This window comes from Jaculus jaculus, chromosome 10 (assembly GCF_020740685.1).
Source record: "Jaculus jaculus isolate mJacJac1 chromosome 10, mJacJac1.mat.Y.cur, whole genome shotgun sequence".
Lineage (NCBI taxonomy): Eukaryota > Metazoa > Chordata > Mammalia > Rodentia > Dipodidae > Jaculus > Jaculus jaculus.
In genome coordinates this window covers 74,264,618-74,288,168 of record NC_059111.1, presented here as the reverse complement: position 1 = coordinate 74,288,168, position 23,551 = coordinate 74,264,618, and the positions used below count along the sequence as shown (strand labels likewise).

Genomic DNA, 23,551 nt, shown 5'->3' with positions numbered 1-23,551 from the left:
GGCATTTTTTATGGCAGGTCCCATGTGGGGAATTTTTTTTTTTTCTAGAACTTTTCATTATTTTCTATCACCTGTAAGTTTCATTTTAAAATATGTAGTTTTATTCCTTTGTGGAAAAATCCAAACATTCACTGTAAAGTCCTTATATCAGGATATGTTCAAATTCACAAAAGGTCACTTATTATTACACTTGTAACTCTTTCTTTCTATTCTTTTCCATTTAATCCTTTGAGAAAGGGTTTCCCCCTGAATGTACAAGAACTCATTAATTGGGCTAGATTGTGCAAGCATTGATCCCTAGGAATTCTCTTTCTCCACCTCCCCACTGTAAGAGTGAGAGGTGTGCACCACAACAAGGTGGCATTTTGTGTGGGCTCTGGAAATTTCAAATCAGGGTCCCCTACTTGAGAGGTCCACGCTGAATCATCTACCAAGTCCAGCAAAGGAGCTCTTTTTTTTAATTTATTTTTTAAATTTTTGTAGTCAGTGAATACATTCAAGTTGGCATCATTGTTAGCCTCCTCCCTGTCCTCCCCTCTCCACCGGGATTCTCCTTGTTGTTTATGGGTCGTGCCTTGTGGGGTTAGCCTTTAGTTTCCGGTAGGAGGAAATGTCTCTGAATGTGTGGCTCTGACATTATTCCCACCCTCTCTTCCTCAAATTTCCCGTTTAGTCAAGAAAACAACATTCTTGCATGTTTCCCCAATTTTTCTTAGTCTTAGCTGGGGCCCTTTTGAGGTCTGATGAGTTGGTTCTCTCCTTAGGATCTGTGAGTAGAGGAGTTTTTATATAGGAAAACAACAACAACAACAACAAAAAAACAACAAACAAACAAACAAAAAAATACTCAGAGAAATGGTAGCCAAAACAAGAAAGCAGGTTTTCTTAGTCAGACTTTCATGAAGGGGAATTAGTTGGAGAAGTCAAACTGTGGTCTTCTTTGGCACTGAAAAATTTAAAAGAATTAGTGACCAGATGTAAAGAATGAAAAGATTTTCATTCTTTTAAGAAATATTTATTGGGTACAGTTTTTGAATACTTCTCTGAGCACTGTGAACCTATAAAACCATCTCCTCTCCTCACATTCTAGTATATGGGAAACAAGTAGGCATAGGGAGGATTTATTGAAGAATGCATTTCATTGCAAGATAATCATTGGTATGACTTGAAGAGTCATACCAATGACTTGAAGAGTCAGCTAGGAAGACACAGGAGAACAGGGTTCTACACTTAAGGAAACAATAGCGCAAACCTTCTCATGTGAAAGTGCCCTACAGTGGCCATTGTGACTGAGGCAGATTGTGAAGGTTGAACGCACTGGCAATGAGTCCGAGGGGTGTCAAGTGTGGTATATGACCACTTTCAGTGTTGACTGATGACTAATGAATAAGGTCATTGGATAATTTTTAAGCTGAACAATGGCAGAATATGACCTCTACCGTTAAAAATCTCCTGTGGACTGATGCTTATGTCCCACAGGGATGAGTACTACCCAACAGGTGGAGAGAGAGAGAGAGAGAGAGGGGTGGGGGAGAGAGAGAAAGAGCGAACAGGCAAAGAACATATGGTTTGGCGGTCTATCTTCAACAGCATACTCTTTAGAAACTCTATTTTCCGTTGCTCAGCTGCATTCTTCATGTTCAGATTTCCACGTGCTATCACTTAGACTAATATTTCCTATGGAAGGGCTCCATTACTAATTCTGTTTAAGTGAATCCAGAGTTGTTATAATTAATCTGATTTAAGGAAAAATAAAGACCACACTTGACTTCTGTATAAAAAGTACTAAATCACTGTATCATTGGTTTTCAAAATGTCTTCTCTTGAAAATAAGTTACAATTTATGTACACACTGGATAAGTTCATATAACTTGGTACTTTTGAGAAGAAAACATTTTCTACAAAATTAATAATATGGGCATGAAAATCAAGTTAACTGTTGAAAAGTGATTCTGACTGACAGTCTATGTAATCTTGCAAGTACCTTCACTTATGTACCATATCAGGTAAGAGTATATGTGGCCATAGTATTTTTAGTTGAAATATTATTTTACACTTGATTAGATCTCAACAAGTTAAATGATCAGCATTATCCATGAGCTTATATTCAAGTCATTATCTCACATGTTCTGCCCTTTTAAACAACTGTCACCTCCTCTGTATTACTTTCACCTCACAACTTTAATTGATTCTTTTATGGGATCCAGCCTACTAGTGTCCTTGGCAATATACTTTATGGAGCTTGAGTTTACAGTAATTGTTTGGCAATTTGCCATCTAGCACAACAACTGCAAAATATTTTGCTATCCCAGTTTCCAAGCCTCACAAATATTGTTAATTTTATAATAGGCAGGAATTATTAACAAAGACGTGATGAATGCCTTTTACTCTAAACAATATACAGGTTTCTTTACTATTTAAAAACAAGGGAAAAATTCAATTTACTAAAGTATTGATATTAATTTGTATGACAATAGAAATTAATTGCTTTATAGACCTAGATGTGTGGGAAAAGAATCTATATACAGTATAAAAATGATAGCTTATTTAATTATGTACAGCCTGCTTTTCCCTATTAAAGCCCTAGTATCAAAGTAGTTTTTACTACAAGACTTAATTTTATCTGAAGCTTACCTTCATACCACAAAGGCTTGTATAGAAAGGTACAAAATGGTGCTTCTAAAACTAAGACTATGTAAATAAAATGGAAAGAGACTGAATCCATATGGAATCCCCACTACAAAGACTAATTTTGTTAGTCTGGGGTAAGGTACAAGCAAAGGTATATTTTTTAGTTTCTTCTGATGGTTCTTATGTGCACAGGACAGCTCTTCTGAGTTATAATTTTAAAGTTATATAAAATAAATTAATTAGTTTTAATATTCTGAAAAAAAAGAATACTACTTAAACAAAGGTAGATTAATAAAGCCAACTGATATAATGCTTTTGAAAATTTGTCATGAGGATTCGAAAGCATCAATAGTATGGACCACTGAAATATAGAGGAGGATAAATTTGTAAAGTTTTCCTTCAAGTTATTTTACCCCTGTGTTGACATGGAGAAAAAGATGCATTTCTTGGAGGGAAAGGGAACATTATGCAGCACACCAAGCTGGATTTCATTACTTGAATCTTTCTGTTCAATTATATAACCTTTGAAACTGATTTTATCTACTCCAGTCTGGAACCTGGACAGGTTAAGCAACTGTGTGTGTGTGTGTGTGTGTGTGTGTGTGTGTGTTTGTGTTTTGTATGTAGTATTTAAATGTACATGATTAAGAATATGAATTTGGTATTTGTGATATCTATTTAAATAAGTATTATTTATGATAAAATAATGTTTCCTATTTAAGACATTTTAATCAAATGAATTTAAAAAAAAATCTAAGTAAGAATATAAACCTAATTTAAAAATGATTGGGGCTGGGAAGATAGGTCAGCATTTAAAGATCCTTGCTTGTAAAACCTGCCAGTCTTGGCTTAATTTTCAAGAACCCATCTAAAGGCACATGCACAAAGTGGCACATTAATCTGGAGTTCATTTGCAATAACAAGAGGTCCTTGTGACCCTTACTCACATTCTCTCTCTCTCTCCTTGCAAATAAATTTAAAAAAAAAAGTTGTATAGACTGGTTTTGTGTGGGAATATGAAGATGTGACTGTACTATGTTATAAAGTATAGATTTCTGTAGATATATTGTGTTTAAGGCATACAAAATTTACAGGTTATGAACTAATGCTTTTGTGGGCTGGAGAGATGGCTCAGTGGGTAAGGCATTTGCCTATAAAGCCTAACAACCTGGGTTTGATTCCCCAGTGTCCACATAAAGCCAGATTTACAAAATGGAGCATATGTCTGGAGTTCTTTTGCAGTGGCTGAAGGCCATGGCATGCCCATTCTCCATTTCTCAATCTGTCTGTCCCTGCTTACAAATAAATACATTGAAAAAACAAACTAATGATCTGTTTTACCTGGTTTAGTGAAAAAATAGCAATAAAGTATGTAATATTTTTCATATTCATAAATTCACATTCCTTTCCACCTTTAAAATTATATCATACTTTAAAATTACAGTTATAAAGTAGCAAGAAAGGGAATATAGAGAGTATATAAAGTCTCAGATGGAATGTGTACTGTGTTCCATAACATGGTATTTCAAAAAGCTTCATTAGACAACTGAATATCTTTCCATGAATTCTGTAATGTATTCTATCACAGGAATATATGTTTGACCCTGCTTTTCATACAATGTTAATTCAAAGAGTTAAGAACTTTCCATCATTATCATTTTTCATATTATCTCAGTAAAAATTGTGGGCACTAACTTCATCCTATTTGCATATATACACAATTCCAAATTTACAGTGTTCCTGCCATGTGTTGAACATGCTTAATGATCAGTTCCTTGTTTAGCATATAACATTAGCATGAATACCTCCCCTTACTTGGCTTCATTGCATCCTTTCTTATAGTATTCCTTGGGCCCTGGTCCATTCCATTTTCTTGTTCTTTTTCTTACTCTCCTGTAGTTCCTACTGTTTTCTAGTTCAGATTATGCATTGGCTGGTTACACTACACTCATGCTTTAGAATTTCACTTTTTTTTATAATGCTCTCTTCACTTTGCTCTGTCATGAGCCAAAAACCAATTTGACATTGGATAAAAATATCAAATCATATTTTGTACTAAATTTTGACTGATTTTGTCAAAATGCTTCAAGTGGTTTGTGCTATAAGCCTGCCTTAAATCAAAGAAACATGGGATAAAGGGGAGGAGGATTTTGAATGTGAAGTAGTAGATTCCACTTGAGTATAGACTCTTTTGTGAGGAAATCGTCACAGAGAATGGAAAAGAGGAAATAGTTCACCAAAAGAGTGGGTGAGGGGTTGGGAAAAGGTGATGTGTAACAAAATATGGACATTTGTGAGGTATGCCTCAGTGCTTTGCATTAATGGTTTGCATATTAAGAAGTCATGAGCCTTCATGTTAATGAATCCCAAACTAGTCTCTGACACAATAGACTGATATGTCCCAGGAGGAGTCATTACAGCCTATCATGTCAATGATCCGCATATTAATGACGTCTTACATGCTCATCAACAGGTATCCTAATAGGCTCCCATTGAGTTCATGTTCATTTGCTTTTTAAATGTATCTTCTCCTCCCTTTCTTTTGTAAGACTATTGTGAGGAATTGACAAAAGGTGCATTAAGATCATTTTAATGTGTGACGTAAGTTCACAAAAGCATTAAATTTAAAAATAATGCTTTAAGACCTACCAAGACTGCCTAAAAAGTTTTTAAATGCAGTTAAATACAAATGGAGTTTGATAATAAAGTCCTTGTTTGGATTTTAATGAAAACCATCTATTCCAATTTTCTTTGTTCCTTATTGTCTTCATATATTAATTTTATTATTAGTATAAGTAGAACTAGCTTGAAAAACTATAGTTGTAAAGTGAAGTTACTTGAAAATGAAAGTGAATAGACTACACATCACATACACTACAAAACAGTTATTAGAACTCAAAGCAATAACTAATCATATTAATAATTTTAAAAATACAGGTTATACTAGACTAAACTATACTACACAGCACTCAAAAAATCCAGAATATTTTTTATGTTATAAAAATCTTCATAACTTTTAAATTGTATATCAAAATAAGTAGTCACTGCAAGATACTGAATATATTAACATTTTTAACTTCCTTTGCTATACTTTAACTTCTGTTAGTTCTAATTTTTATGTTGAAGATTTTTTAAAATTTCACATTATAAACTCATCAGATAAGGGATGCATTTATATACATGTATGGAATTCTTTTTACAAGAGACAGGAATGGGTCAGAAGCTAGGAGAAAAGTTAATATTTGGTACTTTATTCCCCATAAAACCTAAGAAGCAACCACTTGGGAGCATCACCATGTTGGGAAAGAACAGGAGCCACATGCTGGAGCTAGTGGCTTCAGCTCACACCTGCCATTGCAGTTGGGAAGAGATCCCTCTTCTGAGAGGAATCACTTCTGAACAAATTGATGCCTGAATAAGGATAGTTCATGACCCTCTCTATTCATTCTCTCTGTTTCTGTCTCTCTCAATTCTTCCAAATATGAACCATAAAGAGCCTACATCTTGAATTACCTTTCTTAAAAGCATTTTTCAAAGCTGTATGTAATATAATGCTGTTTCTACTTTGATGTCAGTATATGATACTTAACAAATCAAATAATTGGATATGAATATAAAGTTCCTCAGAGGAAATGTATTTAACCAAGTTTGTTTTCTAATGTAGTTAACTGGCACAATAGTTTTAGCTCTGTGACAATAACTATTTTTTATTCAACAAAAATTGATGCCATAATGAAAATAATAGTTGAAATGTATTAACATCATGGGGAAAATATACACTTTACAAAGTAAATTTTTAAACATGTAGGTAAAAGAATAGCCTTAACAATCTCTTGAGAGAGAATTTTAAGAATTAGCAAGATAAACTTTGGAAATAGCAAGTCTCATGTGGAAAGTAGCTAATTTCTGGTCATCTACTTGTTCCATAAGTGATAATTATAGCTTCCAATAATTTTGAGACAATAAAGACCTTAAGGCAATAAATTTGAGAATTTTTTCTGTTAAATTTCTGATCCATATTCTTTAGATGTTTCAGTATCAATCATTTAAAAACATTTACATGTGTCTCTATAAAATATTATTGGCAGGTTGTTGCAGAGAAGTCCCTTAAGCAAGGTTTATCTCTAAGTAAACTTACAATTAAATTTCACGAATCCTGCTTATAATTGCATCTTATTCCCAAGCAACCCACTTTTAAAAAAATTTTCTGGATTTCACAACTGGACTTACATGATTCTACTTACTTATCCACTAGATTCTCACAACTTAGTGTTTTAGAAAGTACACATTTCTAAAGTATATTCATGGTGCTTGATTCAATGACAAAATGAAATACATCTTTCCTTGATTTCTTCGGAAGTGACTGAGAGATAATTAGCACCTACCACACTGACATGACAAAGCAGACTTTAGATTGTAGTTCTTGGAAGAAAATGAAGAGCTAGAAAATGAAGAAATATTGGAAAAGAGACTTACCATTGATTTCTTCTTCCAAAGTGTATCTTACTTTCTGTGCTATTGAAACTTTCTGCAACAAGGTAAAATACAATCATAGTAAAACTCAAGCAGTCAGTGCACAACACTTTAACTTAGAAATTCAATCACCTAGACATTGTACAATACTTTTACTTAGAAGCTGGAGTAAAGGGTATGTTTAGGGTGTACTAATTCATCTGTCCCTAAGATGGGAAAATGATTCAATGAATCCGCTGACACTTATGTTCTTAACTGCTTAGATGTTTCATCAGCTCACTGTGGCTTGCAGAAGGGCTTGTGCTTTTCCATCCATGGCTTCTGGTTGTATTTTTAAAGGAATAAATGAGTGCTTATGATTGGTATCCCTCCATACATAGGGTTATCTTAATTGATTGTAGACATTCACAAAATTCCAGTATTTGGAAAGTTTTACTTGGGCATGTATAAATTCCATAAGATAACCCATTTTATATAGTAAGAGAAAAATAGCTCATAGATTATGCAGATCAGAACTTCATTGTGTTAAATTTGAATGGATAATACTGATGAGAAGACTTGAGAACTTGTCTTGGGCTATATTGTCATTTTAAGTTAAGAGTTATTTCTCTTGATTCTACCATATGTATGTGTGTCTTTTGAAAATATTAAAGGAATTTTCAAGTTAAACGTTTCTAAATTCTATTCATAGAATATTCACATGAATATGATCTCTATGGTGGGAAGGCAAGTCATTTACTATCAAAACTGAAAACAGCCAGTTACTTCTATTTGGAGCATAAAGAGGTTGATGGAAAAGGTGTGCTTAGCTGTTTGAGAGAATCATGTGGCTCAGTCAGTTCTTAGCAAGGAAACCCTTTTATCTGTTCTCAGCATCTGACATCAGTGCTGTAGAATGAAGTTTATTCAAGTGAATTGTACTTGTGAATCCAGAACTTTCATTTTGAAGATATGAAGATTTTTTTAAAAAAGACAGAAGAAGAAAAAAAAAAAAAAAACAAGGAAAGAAATGTCTTTTACCATGTCAATTACTAGTCTACAGTTTCATAGGAATAAGAATGCATTTTTAAAAATTCTGGTGTTTCTCCCTAGAGATTGCTTCTTGCATCTGTAAATGGCACTTAATAATGTGAAATTGTATTCATTTTTTGTTCTGGAGTTATCACGATACTGAAGTTAATGCATCATTTCAACCTCAATTTTCTCTCCATAATCCTTCTATTTTTTCCTTAGACACTTCTGTTCTCAATTAGACAGTTATTGCAATTATATTTCTTTTGATCAAATATCTCTTCTGTTTTCAGTTTTACTCCTGATCAAGAGAAGACAGTGGGTATTTTGATACCAAGAGAAAGACATTAAGCTGTGGTAGACAGCTGATGCATTTCCAACTTTACCTCTCATTATTCACAATCTTTGTTTTCCTCCTTCCTCCAATAACAAATGACTATGAAATATAAGAATGCCAAAAATCCAGTTTTTATGAAAAGTGCTTAACATAATGGACAAAAACAATATACAATAAATAAATCTTTATTAACCTTAGAAACTCTTTTTTCAGTAAGTGTGTACGTATCCTCTGATTGCCAACACCGATATGTATGTATAAATAACTTTCAGATATCCCAGATAAGGTTCTGATTATTCATTCTGTAATCCAAGCATTGAAAGGACTTAAGCAGAAGGATCAAGAGTTTGAGGCCAGCCTGTGTTATATAAGGAGACCTTTCTTATAGTATGAAGGAAAAAAAAATCACACATTTTCCTTTCCTTTAGGAAAATTAGGGTAAAAGTAATTAAGGAAGACCACAAGCTTTAAACACAAAGGACTCACTAAGTTTCTAAAGTAAATTAAAGTTTGCTTTTTTGTTGTTTATCAGAAAATGAGAGATATTGTCCAAGAATTTTAGCTTTAGTTCTACCCAGACAGTTGTATGTACTTTGGGGTATTGTTAAGGCACACTAAATGCAAAAACATCTAAGACTCTTTTAGGGAAATGGTCCTTTGTTTTTGCCAATATCTTCAATCCCTTTAGAAAAGAGTTATATTTTGCTACTGAAGACCAAATCTTGCACTCACACTAGCTAATTGGTTAATTCCCTTGTATCTGACTACATTTTGAAGAAAAAAAGTTTCATGCATTTTAGGGACATAAGAAATTTTAGCATAACAGAATTATAAGATTTGAAAAAAAACTTAACTGTATCTAAGCTGCTATAGTTTGACAGGGTTAAGATTAACATAAACTACAAGAATGGAAGTACAACAAACTCAGAAACTGCAGTAATATTAACATAGTGACTAAATTCTGACACTGAATAAATCACTTGAGTAAAATAGAAGAAGGTGTGTGCTGACATTCCAGTGTACCTTATATTTGGAAAAGGTCCTTTAGATAAAAATTGCTCATATGCAGATGTACTGACTGTTCATGTCATATGGGATTCTGTTCAAAAGGGCATATTTTAAAGTTTAGGCAAGTATATTATCATGGGCTGCAAGTCTTTCTCTCAAAAGTAGCTTTCCAATGCATAATATGATAACATATAAAAAGCTAAAAGTAGTGAACATTTAAAATAAAAAGTGATGGTAGTTGTTCTCTATGCAATAAAGGTGAAGGTCAGCATGGTGTTTATGGTATGTTTTATTAGTACTGATACTGATGATAATCAACTCATCAGTATTTCCACATATTTAATGTTAGGCTACATAATTAATCTTAAAGAAGCAAGTGACAATTTAAAAAAAACAAAAAACTGAAGCACCAAGCAAGAGGCAATGTAGCTGGTTTAGTCACAATTAAGTAGCAAGAGAGACAGATTTGCATAAAAGTGCTCTTTTTACATGCACTGACTCTGTATGGAAAGAATCTCAACATGGTGACCAAGACTCAAGATAGCTTGTATGACTTTATTAATATTGTTTAACTATTCTTTATTAATGATGAGACGGAACTATACAAGTAGAAGATTCCTTATTGGCGTAAGATGCTATGAGAGTTAGAAAAATTGACTACAAAGGATTTTTTTTCTATTTTTGAAAAAATATTTTCTATTTATTTGACAGAGAAAGGGGAGGGAAGAGACAGAGAGACAGAGCGAGAAAGGGAGAGAGAGAAAGGGAGGGAGAGGAGAGAGACAATGGGCATGCCAGGTCCTCCAGCCACTGCAAACAAACTCCAGATGCATATACCACCTTATGCATTTGGCTAACGTGGGTCCTGGGAAATCGAACCTGGGTCCTTTGCTTTGCAGGCAAACATCTTAACCATTAAGCCATCCTTCCAGCACTTTTTAAAATATTTTATTTTAATTTATTTATTTGCCAGAGAGAGAGAGAGAGAGAGAGATTTTTCTAATTTTATAAATGAACTCAGAGGTAAACAAGCTGTGGAGTCAAATTTCTGAATAAGCAATATCAAAGCAATGATTATTTGCTCATTCCTATATAAGACAGCTTGCAAACACTTTGAAATTCCTACCCTATTAAAGTTTTAAAGTTTCATTCTGTGCAGTATTTAAGGTTTGTCCTTTCTTAATGCATTTCTTCTTTTCTAAGCCTGTATGGATGCATAATTATATTTTTTCTTTTCTTTCATTTTTCCTTTCCTTTTCTTTTGTCTCTTTCTTTCTTTTTGTTTCTCCCTTTCCTTTTCTTACCTTTCTATCTTTTTCTTTTCTTTTAAAATAAGATCTCATCATTAGGTAGATCTGGCTGGCCTAGAATGTACTTTATATACCAGGATGGCCTTGAAGTGAGTCAATTTTCCTAGTTCTGCCTCTAAATGCTAGGAAGACAATTGTGCCCTATGACACTCAGCCTGACAACTATTTCGTTTTGTGCATAGAGCTATTTCTATCTTTAGAAAAATTGAGTATGTTTTGCTGAAAACTCTAAACCATAAAAGCCCTTCATTATATCCCATAGTCTTAGAGTGACTACCTTCTGCTTTTTCTAAATGGGAAGTTTGATCAATTCTTCTAAACATTAATGCATCTCATTTAACTCAGAGGTTCTAGCTAACAGTGCAGAATACCACCCTGTTGCAGTCCAGTTAGCATTGCTGTTAGAAATCAACCAACCAAGAGCAGCTTCTGGGAAAAAGAGATTTATTTTGGTTTACAGGCTCGAGGGGAAGCTCCACGATGGCAGGGGAATACGATGGCATGAGCGGAGGGTGGACATCACCCCCTGGCCAACATAAGGTGGATCACAGCAACAGGGGGGTGTGCCAAACACCGGCATGGGGAAACTGGCTATAAAGCCCATAAGCCCACCCCCAACAATATACTCCCTCCAGGAGGCATTAATTCCCAAATATCCATCAGCTGGGGAGCTAGCATTCACAACACCTAAGTTTATGGGGGACACCTGAATCAAACCACCACACACCCCTACTTCATGGATACTGATCAATATATATATGATCAATATATCTGGTAAAGCAACATTCAAAAAACATATCCAATAATTTTGATAGAGATGTTTGAACTGTACTTTGAGTGGACTTTATTGACATAAAAGTTTATGTGCCATGAAGTAGCTAATTTACTTTCACCTTTTATTTTCCTGATAATGTATTTGCATATAATATCTTCAGTTTTCAATTTCTGACCTTATATTTATTTATTTATTTGCAAGAGAGAGACAGAAAGAAGGAGAGAGAGAGAGAGAGAGAGAGAGAGAGAGAGAGAGAGAGAGAGAGAGAGAGGTGTTCCAGGGCTTCCTCCCTCTGCAAATGAACTCCAGATATACATGCCACTTTGTATATCTGGCTTTGGCTTCGTACTGGAGAATGGAACCTGGGCAGGTAGGCTTTGCAAGCAGGTGTCTTTAACTGCTGAGCCATCTCTACAGCCCCTGCTTCTATTTTCTCTAGCCATTTCTACCTCTTATTTAGATTCTAACAAAGAGGCCATTTATTCCTGGTAACTATTTTTACCTTGCTCTGCTCCCCACTGGGCACACACTTATATTCTAGGGTTATTGCTCTTTTTAAAAAGTGTTTATCTTTTCCATAAGTTTATGAATCTTTTGAGCACAGGGACACCATATTATTCATTGCAATCATGAAAAGCTACAATTTATATTTAGTAGAATATTTGTTTATTGAAAACTGTGTGAAGAAATTTGATTGCAATAAATTTAAAGCTATTATTACACGTCATAAACATTGGCTAAAACCAATCACTTCTTCCTACAATCAGCAAATGACATTCAATGCCCATTCTAGGTCATTATATAAATTTCACTTTTAAACAGGAACAAATTTACCTCAGCATGTAGATTTTGTGAGCCTGATATTGTGAAAAATTTTTAAAAAGAGAGAGAAAGCATGACAAATTTAGGCACTTTTCTTTCAACAAGCGATAGTTTCCATCTCTTATTTGGTCAAAGGCCTTATCCCATGGTTGCCTGTTTATATTCCCTATCTGAAGCGATAGTGGTTATGTAGTTTAAATTTTCAAATCAAATGCTTCACAGTTGTCTTTGACTTCTAAGTCTTGTGAAAACAGTAGGGAAGCATGGTGCAGTGAACATAAAACTGGTATAAAGTAGGGGCACTGAGCTTGGGCCCCAGAAATCAATCTAAACAAATTAATTCCTGCTTCACCTGCTATATAAGAAGCCTTCAGCATGGCTAAGTCTAGTGGACTTGGTGCACTGAGGTACAGCACTGTCAAAACGACCTGTGGCCTCTCACCAGTGTCACTTCAGGAGATCTGGCATGATCGTTCTCTAGTCCCCCAACTTATGTCCATGATGAAGCATATCCATTTAGAATTTACAGAGGAAGGGGTGACATTTTTAATGTAAAAAGAAATTCCAGGAGATACTGTATTTGAGAAATGAACTTTCCATGAGGGAAGAAAAGGACAAAATAGCAGGAATCTTGGACAGTTGAAATGCATAAAGTTACCATACGAGTTTGATTTTTAGTCTCTTAGTAATTCATCTAGGTGGAATTCTTAAATACAATAAATTTATTTTTCAAGGACTACTTAGAATGTTATGGATTTTGGTGCAATGTGGATGAGGAAGTTTTTATTTTTATTTTTTATTTTTTGCTCTAGTGAGAATGAGAATACAGGCCAAGAACCCAGGTATAACTTGCTGCTTCACTGTGGAGACATGGTCCACAATAGAGGGAGGAAGGCTGATAAGTTTTTACCTGAGTATCTGTGTGTAACAGATCACCTACCCATAAAGAACCACAAAATAGCCTTCCCACTAATTCAACGCTTTTCTGACTCATACACCAAACAGTTAACAGTCATCACCGGACTTAAATTACCCTGGTTTAAATTTTTGAAAGTTTCTAGTTCTTAGAACTATAACACTCAAGATTAGGTAGAGATGCATTAAATAATAATAATAATAATAACAACAACAACAATAATAATAATAAAATCCATGTACAGGGTAATTTATTAACAATCATGCTAATAGTACATTACAAGTTACAACTCAAGTCTGATCTTCTCATAATCATTTTAAAATACTTTATATATATATATATATTTATTTATTTAAGAGAGAGAAACACACACACACACACACAGAAAGAGAGAAAGCAAGAGAGACAGAGAGACAGAGAGGGAGAGAGAATGCATGTAAAAGAGCCTTTAGCCACTGCAAACAAACTTGAGATGCATGTGCCACTTTGTGCATATGGGTTTACATGGGTACTGGGGAATTGAACCCTGGTTCTAAGTCTTTGCAAGCTAGTACCTTAACCATTGAGCAATCTCTCCAGCCATGCTCAATATCATTTTAATTCCCATTTTGTGTCTGTAACATTAATAAAAACTGATACCTAGTATTCCTATCTCACAGTGGTGCATCCAACTAGGCTGTCTTTGCAAATGCCAAAGAAAAGTCCCTAAAAAAAAAAAAAAAAGTCTGATCATGTGATCATGTCTGTCTTCCATTTAATGACTGTGATGCTATTCACTAGTTGAAAAGTTGAGTTCCAGTTTTCTGGGCATCCCTTGAACTCAAGGGCCATAAAGGGATATGAAAAATACTAAAGATTATATATATTCACTAACAAGCACATGCATTTGGAAGCCGGCCATCAATAGCTGTACATTCTTCTTTTTCAGCTTGTGATCTATTTAATGCAATATTTTAGATATACCAGGTCACGATTTTGTTACTTTGAATTTCAGAGTGATATTCGGATAGGTAAAAATGCCTGAGAGAAAATCATTTCTTTTCATAAATTATTTCAAACTAGACTGAAAATATTTATATATTTCAAGAATGTAATAAGTTTTGGCAAAAGAAACCAAGTACTAGAAGACTTCTAATCATCTCCTGTGCTAATTCCTCCCCCTATCTTGCCCCATCCGAGGTAAGTGTGATCTTGAAACTCAAGATTTATTTTTAAGAAATTTTGCATTGTATTTTGTGTTTTCCTTAAAGTGCACATATAAATCATCTCACTGGGCTTGTGCTCTGTAAAATGGGATTTTCTTCTATGTAATCATTTGAGAATACTCATGAAATATTATGTTACTAATATTTATATCATAAGTAGACATGAAACATCCTCAGATTGCATGCACAAATATTTCTCCTGTGTGTATACCTAAGAATGGATGTAGTGGTTATGGAGTGTTTAAATGTTAAATCTTAGAAAATTCTATTAAGCCATTTTCCAAAGTAGTTTTCATTATTTATTCTTTCATCAGCAAGGTGCAGGAATGCATGCAGCACCAATCTATCTTCAATATTTAGGACTGATAAGCTTTAAATTTTTATCAGTTAAACTTGTACCACTACTGTAACCTTATCATTTGATTTTCATTTATCTCTTCTCTAACAATGCTATCTCTTCATATACCTACTGCACGTATGTGTTTTATTTTTTCTTTTGAGCTTTCCCTGTCTGTACTGAGTGAAATTTTTTTTATGGATTTATTGTTGCAATATCTCTTGCTTCATAAAGGTAAATATATATATAATTTTCATTCTTTTCTTAAACTTTTTTGCAATTTTTATTAACATTTTCCATGATTATAAAAAAATCCCATGGTAATTCCCTCCCTCTCCCCACTTTCCCCTTTGAAATTCCATTCTCCATCATATTCCCTCCCCATCTCAGTAACTGTCTCTTTTATTTTGATGTCATGATCTTTTTCTCCTCTTATGATGGTCTTGTGTAGGTAGTGTCAGGCATGGTGAGGTCATGGATATCCAGGCCATTTTGTGTCTGGAGGAACATGTTGTAAGGAGTACTACCCTTACTTTATTTCTTACATTCTTTCCGCCACCTCTTCTGCATTAGACCCTGAGCCTTGGAAGGTGTGATCGAGATGTTACTCAGTACTCCAGTCACTTCTTTCCAGCACTGTGATACCTTCTGAGTCATCCCAAGGTCACTGCCATCTGAAAAGAGAAGATTCTCTACCCAAAGTGAGAGTAGCATTAATATAAGGGTATGAATATTAAGAGAAATGCTTACTGGGCAGTTTGATGAGCATAGTATATACATTTTTCCAGACATCAACAGACGTTATACCCCTAGGGCTCATGACTACCCCTGTTTTAAGTTTTCAATGTCAGGGATGTATTCCCTCCCATGGAGCAGGCCTTCAGTCCAATTGGAGGGCAGTTGGTTTCCACCATGACAGACGTGGCATTATTGCACTCATTGGCTCATTTGGCCTGGCTGGCCAATTATAAGGCTTGCAGTGTCCACTGTTGAGTATCTTCACTGGTGGTCTCTCTTTCTCCCATTGAACTACATGTAGAATGGCTTCTTCTAGCTTTCTGTCAGCTGGTCTACATGGAGGAGGTTATCAGCTCAGTTCAAGCAGGATTTTTCAGTGGCCTTGCAGCCCAAGTATGTGGAGTCTTCAGCAATAGGGTCTTACCATCTATTCCTGGTGGGAAACCAAGGGCCTTGACAATGTCGTATAATGTTTTGGGGGCATCTGGGACCTTCCTGGTCAACAACTCACTGGAGGAAACCCATCCCTGGCACTGAAACTTTTCTAACAACGATCTATGGCTTCTGAGTGTTCCATTATCCAAAATCAGAGGATTCCAAATGATTTATTTGCATCCCCTTAGATTTTGATTAGCCCTCCCTCCACCTTTACTCAGTCTCTTTCCTTGACCTCACTTTAGGCCTTTTCACCCCTGTTAATTTCATTCTTAAATATCTTGATTTTCATTCTTCTTTCACCAGCAAGTGAATTTAATTTGATGATTTGTGGTAATATGTTCTGTTATATATAGAGTGGGCTAGATATATAAAAATATTCTTTATTCTCATTTGTGCTGGTTTTGTGTAATGTAAACATCTTTGCCCAATGTATACTTTATATTTTTTACTTTATAACGTCTTCTAATGAATACAGGTCCCAAGTTTTAATAGAGTTAAACTCATTTTTATAGTGCTGTCTTTTTGTTATAAAAAATATTTCCTACATTTGGTTCAAAAGACATTTACATATATTTATGCTAAGAAATGTAAAGTTTTGGCATTTTACAGATTTGGTCAATGTGGAATTTGTTGTTGTTTGACCTTGTATACAAACATTGTGTTTTGAGTCTTTGTGTTGTGATGTGAGATGTGCCTTTTTTTTTTTTTTTTGCAGATAATAGGGGTCTGCCTTTGTTCCTCATCATTGTATTGCCTTAAGATAGAGTCTCTATGTTTGCTGGCTTCAGTCAGCAATTTCTTCACCTCACATGGGTCTGGGGTTATAGATTTATGTGGCCACACCATATTTTTTGACAAATTCATACCTGTAAACAATGCATTTTAATTACTTTTCCCTTCTTCCCCTTTCCCTTCCCACTATAACTCGTACTCTTCCTACTAGATTCCCCATTCTACTCCCATACCTTATTTTATTTTATGACCCACTGATTTAAATTGCCTAATCATGATGGGGAGGTTATTTACTAAAGATTGGACAATATTTTGGTGGTTATACAAATGAAGGGCATGAGTTCTCTCCCATCAACCACAATCTTCATTATTTACTCTAAAAGGAGGTAGAAAGAATGAAAGAATATGCTTAGCTTTCTATGTAAGTGGTAGAGAATAAAACTGGCCACATCAAGCCCTCATGTTCAAGCTGCAAGTGCTCTTAACCACTGAGCCCAGCTCAGGAAGTTGAAGTTTTTTTATACGTACCATTTTTATATTTTCTCTTTAGTGTAGCCATTACCTCTGTCTTCCTTTCTGAAAAGTGCCTGTTTTCTGACATGTTTCATTTGGCCATGTGCTAAAGTTTTAGATGTATGTCATTCTATTGCTGAGCCTTCAGTCTTCAAGGGTCAACTCATCCTTTTACCATTATAACATTGTCTCAGTGTCTGAGTCTTTATAAGAATTCTTGGATTTATTAAAATAGTATCCTGATCTTTGTCTGCTATTTCTCAGAAATATATCACCTGTCCTTAGCCCTTTATGAGTCCCAGGGAGGCCAACCTGAGATTGAATTCCAGGTCAGCCTACACTAGAGTGAAACCCTACCTCAAAAAATCCATAAATACATGCAAAACTGTTATCTTCTTACATAATCAGAATGAAATAATTTAAATTTTCTCATGATTGATAGAAATAAATAGCCTTATTGGGACTTAGCATCAAAATTTCCAGTACAGTACACACTAGACTCTATTACATAAATTTATCAACTACTGCCAACTTTTTCAGTTTTGTTTTGCTGTAAAACACTCATTGAAAAACCCACTGTAAAAATTCAGCTGAGGCAGTACAAGAGAATGTAAATCTCATCCAAATATTTCTGAAGTATTAATTTGTGATATATAGCTATGCACAAAGTGAAATTTTTACTAAGAATAGTTTTCCTATTATGTATTATTACCAAATCTAAATTTTAATGAACTTTGAAATCTACCCACAAACAGATTACAGATAAAGGAAAAGGGACTTATTTGTTCCAGTAAGAATGCAGTAGGAAAGGGAATGTAATGTGAATCATTTTCAAGGACAATATGTGCTTGAATTTGGGTAGTTTGGAGTCTTGGCTTTAAAATCGACCATTGGTATTTTCTATACGAAATCTTGACCTCAACATAAATTTAGTTTCTTTTTTGTTTTTAGTTAGGTTGTTTCGTTTACTCCTTTTTGGAGAGTTAGCTGTGTAAATCCATATAGCTGAATTAATTTTAAGTTAATAAGTATACAAAAATAATAATTAAAATGTAGGAAAACAATTTTATAACCACAAATGAACTATTGGTTTATTAAACTTTGCATTTAAACCAAGAAAAATATTTTATTTACAAAGATTAAATTAAAGAATGATGGAATAATCTACATTTACATGTATTTTTAGTCTGGATGCATACATTTTAATATGAGCAACATAATCTCACTTAATAATATTACATTGTATAAATTATTTATTTTTTTCCCAATAGCCAACATTTATTGCTGCATCATTCTAAAAGAAAATTTTTACTTAAGTTGAAAAACATACAAAATTATGAAAAGTTCTACCAAGTTGTTATCCATTTGAAGTTTGCCCTTTGTATAAACACTTAGAAGATATAATTTCAGGACAAATTTTTTTTTTTTTTTCTTAGCAGTAAAGAAGAATCATCAGTAACATCACAAGACAACAATTTTGAGAATTCCAATACTACAGGTAACATTTCATATTTTTTTACACAAAAATTTGTGTAACATTTCATATTTTGTTTTTACACAAAATTTGTTTGGCTAAAGTCTGCAATGAAAACTACTAATAAAATAACAATTATATTAACTTTTCAGGTACCTATATCCCAACAATCATTTGTTCCCATGAAGACATGAAAGACTTGGGAACTAGTCATCAAAATGTAAAAGATATAAACAGGCAACATGATGAACATAATGAAAAAGATTCAGACTTGATGGTAAGTTTTCTGGTTGCCACGGCATTAGCAAAGATGAATCTATTTATGGTTCAAAGGAGCTGCAATTCCTGAGTCTCCATATCTTCAGCTAATACAATTTGCAGTTGTGAAGCTATAGCTCTTTTTGTCCTTGCATGTCTAGCTTGAGCAACAAGGCATTTGGATTTCACTATGTTGCTTCTAGTCTCAGTAGTGGTAAATTAATGACATGCATTTCTTATCTCCTTAGCAGTGGCTCTGAGTAATAGTGTAGAGGAATTAGAGGAGAGGAAGCACCATCTTGATGTGTATTTCTAATCCTGTGACAAGTGTACACTTAACATAAAGGCAGCCGTAAAATGAGGGGGCTGGACTAGATGATCATTATGTTCTGATATCTTTTGACATTCTTACATTTAGTTGCATTGTGTTTTAGTTCAATCCAAGTGAGAATCACGAGGTTCCATATCACTGTAAAATATTCAATTATCAAATGAGAAGAAAGAAGCTTGTGCCATGATTTTTAAAAAGGGAGCAAAGTCAGCTCTGAATGAGTTAGTATTAAATTCAGTATTATACAATTTAGTATTGGATTGCATACTGTACAGTTCAGTGTTAAACTCAGTATTTTTCACTTTAGTTTTAAAGTCAGTACTGTTACATTTTAGTACTGAATTCAGTAATGTAAATTTCATATTAAGTTTGTTATAAATTTCATACTTTGTGAATATTCAGTCTATTTGAATTGGGGGAGGGTAGTTTGGATAGCAGTTTTAACACAGAGAAAAATATAGAAGTAAATGAGTCATGTAATGCAATTTATCCTTTATTGTATTGGGTTGAAGCTCCCATCTTTGTGATACATATATTCATAATTGTCTATGATTAAAATGACACATATGTCTTCAAGTGTCAGTGCTGAAACTAAGAAGAAATAGAACTCATCTCTCTCCCCACATATTTCACCTTTTGGGGGGGTGATACGGCACCCGCATCACTAAACTATGCAATTTACTTTGCTCCAACTTTAAGGAACTACAAAGTTGTCACCCATTGTGAGAATTCTTACCAATTGAAAGTTAACATTGCCCTTTTTTTTTGCAAACCACAAAATATAAGAAAGGGCCCTGAAAAAAAAAAAATCACATACTTCACCTCATTACCATGAGCAGACTGAAATATAAAAGTTTGTTTAGAAGTTACTGAGATTGTATGCCCAATAAATGAACTGGGAGCTGTAATTTAGATGCTAATTTGCTCCATGCTGATGTTAATGCATAAAACAATGAAGCTCTATAATAGATGGAAATACAACCAAATCTGTGAAACCCACAGGCATTGGCTTACAAGACAGCTGTGCAGTTGACAAGTAACATGAGCCTTATGTGAGAAGAAGGGGAAAACGTAAGATTTGCATATAATTATTGAGATCATGCAAATGTCAGTTATGAGGAGGAAAAAAAATACCACAGGCATCTCACTGTTAAATCCTGACAGTTGGCATCACTGAGGAGCTCAAATACATTTGAGTACCAGTTGGCAGAGGGTCATTAAAACAGAATTTGCAGAGACATTAACTCCCTACTTTTCTTTGAGTGACGTTTTGCTATTAATAGTTTGCAGAGGCTTTGCAGAAAACATATTAATAAGAGAAACTGTAATGGGGGCACCTACAGCAAGTATAAATGTGGCAAGGGGTACCCAGGAAGCTGCTCTCTAATTGATTAGCATGGAGCTATCAATGTGTATATGCTCAGTGAGGAGAAAGTGCAATGACAAGCAGGAATAGTTGAATAATACAATGTGATGTTTGGAAGCTGGGAAGGATAGTGATTAATTTGCCCCCTCCCTTTTTTTTAACTAATCTCATTCTCAAGTCATATTCTACAAGAGTCATCCCCAAACATCCATCTTGCAGAGCTTGCATGTAATCTACAATTGAAGTGAGTCAAGGAAATCCCAATTATTACTGAGTTAATAAATCCTGTCTAATTCATCATGTATAGTTTCAAAGATCATGTGCTCATTGTTGTCTGTTTGTTGTTTTTCATCCCTTAAGATAAATCAACATGTAATATGTCGAAATGCTGCTTCCCGAGATGAAAAGAATAAATTTTCAACAGATCCAGTCCATTGCATGAATAAAACTCGGAGGTCAGAGAAGATGGAAACTCCCGGTGAAGGATGTGCTGAATTGTTCAAAAGGCCTTTGTCATTAAGTTCCTCAGCAGAAAGCTCCTTCAAAGGAGAGGTTTACTACGGCAACAGATATACCTCAGGAAGTGAGGGTACCCATCAACCTTTGGAGGAAATCAAGTCAGATGTGGGAGAAACAAGACCATTTTTGGGAGATACTGGACAAAATGAATTTATGCACTTGGACACCATCAGCAAAGAAGTCCTGGATGATAATGCCAACCCAGCCCATGAGATTGGCAGAACACAGATACCCTGTGCCTTCCCAGGTCAAATAATGGCAGGTGACCTTGACAAGAATCCTAAAGAAGGAACAAAGAAAATCGGAATAAAAGATTGGGAATGTTTTAGAGGAGACTTCTGCTCAGATGTATCCATACATGGGAAAGAATCCAATGTATCTCACAAAGATGACTATGGCAAGGGGAAAGTTGAGAAGGATCAAAAAACATGTCTGGATGTTAATGAGAAACAAAGCCAACATTTGCAATTAATCTTACATGATCAAGAAAGAAAAATGGGCCACCCAACCATAAGTATGGAAGAGACTGCAGGTCATAAGGAAGCCTTCATTGGTCTGCCAAGCAAAGATCACACAGTTCTGTCAAAGGCCACCACAAAAGATCAGTTTTCCTCAATAAGGACAAAGGTAAATTGGGAAGGAGAACATGCCACTATAGGACAAATTCCTAGTCAAGTTGGCTCACCCCAAAATGAAAGTGTATTGAGAGATGATTACCTTTTACAAGTTGATAGAAAAAAATCTGATTTTACTAATACTGAAGATGAGAATAAGAACACACAGCATCAAAATTGGAATGTTCTGGAAAGTCCGGGAAAAGGAGGGAGTAAAAGAAATATAACTGAACAGATCAAAGAACAAGGAGATTGTAAAGGCATGCAGGGGAAGAGAGATAACATGTCGAGTTTGAAAAGTCCTCCTACTGAACAAATGTTTACCTGCCAAGAAACAGACGGCTATGAACTGTCTTCTCTCGCTGATGGTGGGATCACCCAGAAAGCACAAGCAGTTGCAGCTTATATAATTAAGACAACATTAGAAAGTACTTCAGCAAGCATGTCTGCTAGAGGAAACGGAATAATTGCTCAGTTACCTCCAGAGACAGCACGAAGTGACAGGCCCACCGAGGTAAAAGAAACAGCGTTTGATCCACATGAAGGGAGAAATGATGATTCACATTATAACCTTTGTCAACGAGCATCAGCAGGTATAATCCATGACAAGGATTTTTTAAAAGAGTCACATTTAGATATTTGTAATATACATGTAGGTGAAATGGAGAAGGAGGAAACCATGTCTACGTACCATCCTGGGAAGAGACTTGACAGGGAGACAGGAGGATTCAGAAATACAGCATGGGGAAAGCAGTCCTCACAGGTCAGTACAGGCAAGCAGCAAGTGACATCCAAACTGGATTCAAGTTCAGGAGTGTTATCAACAGACAAAAGCATATTCATAGGAAATAGAGCTCATGGACAGGCCCAAGAATTATCAAGGCAAGCAGAATTAGATGCAGTTGTCCATTCTGCTTTTAACTTGGACACAACCAGAGCTTTTCAGAGTGGCTCACAGGCAATTACTGAAGAGAAAACCGTTACTACCATGATGTTACAGTCTATTCCTTCTAAGACAGATTACAATTGTAATCCAACAGATGAAATCCAGGGCCAAGCTGTGTCTAAACCTAAAGATGTTTCCACACGTTCAGATATAATGCCAGGTAGTAGAAAACAGAGACACATGGGCCAGATTTTCCAAGGAGGAGAATTCAGCAAGGAAAACTCTCTAGGGCCAATGATTTTAACCAATGAACCTCTTGATAATGTGGATGAGGTAAGGCATGAAAATGAAGGCTCCATGAGTGCTGGACAGTCACGATGCTCTTCAGGTGACAAGGGATCTGAGAGCTGTGTTTTTAGTGGCCTTGCTGTCCAGGAGAGTCAAGGTCAAAGGAGCGAATCTGTGCTTTCAAAGTACATCAACTCTAAAATACCTTATTGCCTTTTGTTTCTGATATTTCTTGTAACCATCTATTACTATGATTTAATGATAGGCTTGGCATTCTACCTTTTTTCACTGTATTGGTTATACTGGGAAGGGGGGAGGCAAAAGGAATCCATCAAAAAGAAGTGAGCTTGGCATAATTATTATTCTCTCTTGCAAGATAAGCTATTTAGCTCCAAACATTTGGACTGTTGAAAGAGGCTATTCATTGTTCAAAGAACCAGCGCAGTTTTTCTCTTGAAGGATCATTTAAAAAGAATGCCTATGAAGTTTGCTCCTTCATATAAGTAATTATTCTATATAGGACCATTATGATTGGATCATTAAATACCTATATGAATATGAGATCTGAA

At 34.9% G+C, this 23,551-nt stretch overlaps 1 protein-coding gene across 1 annotated transcript in view; it reads left to right on the top strand.

Moving 5' to 3' along the window:
• Ppp1r3a (protein phosphatase 1 regulatory subunit 3A) overlaps positions 1–23,327 on the top strand; it is a 34,346-nt gene extending 11,019 nt beyond the window's left edge. The window contains exons 2-4 of the mRNA XM_004658563.2: positions 18,686–18,744; positions 18,873–18,997; positions 21,036–23,327. Of these exons, the coding sequence (XP_004658620.1) occupies positions 18,686–18,744; positions 18,873–18,997; positions 21,036–23,327 (2,476 nt within the window). The remainder of the gene's footprint in view (positions 1–18,685; positions 18,745–18,872; positions 18,998–21,035) is intronic.
• The last annotated feature ends 224 nt before the right edge of the window (positions 23,328–23,551 follow it).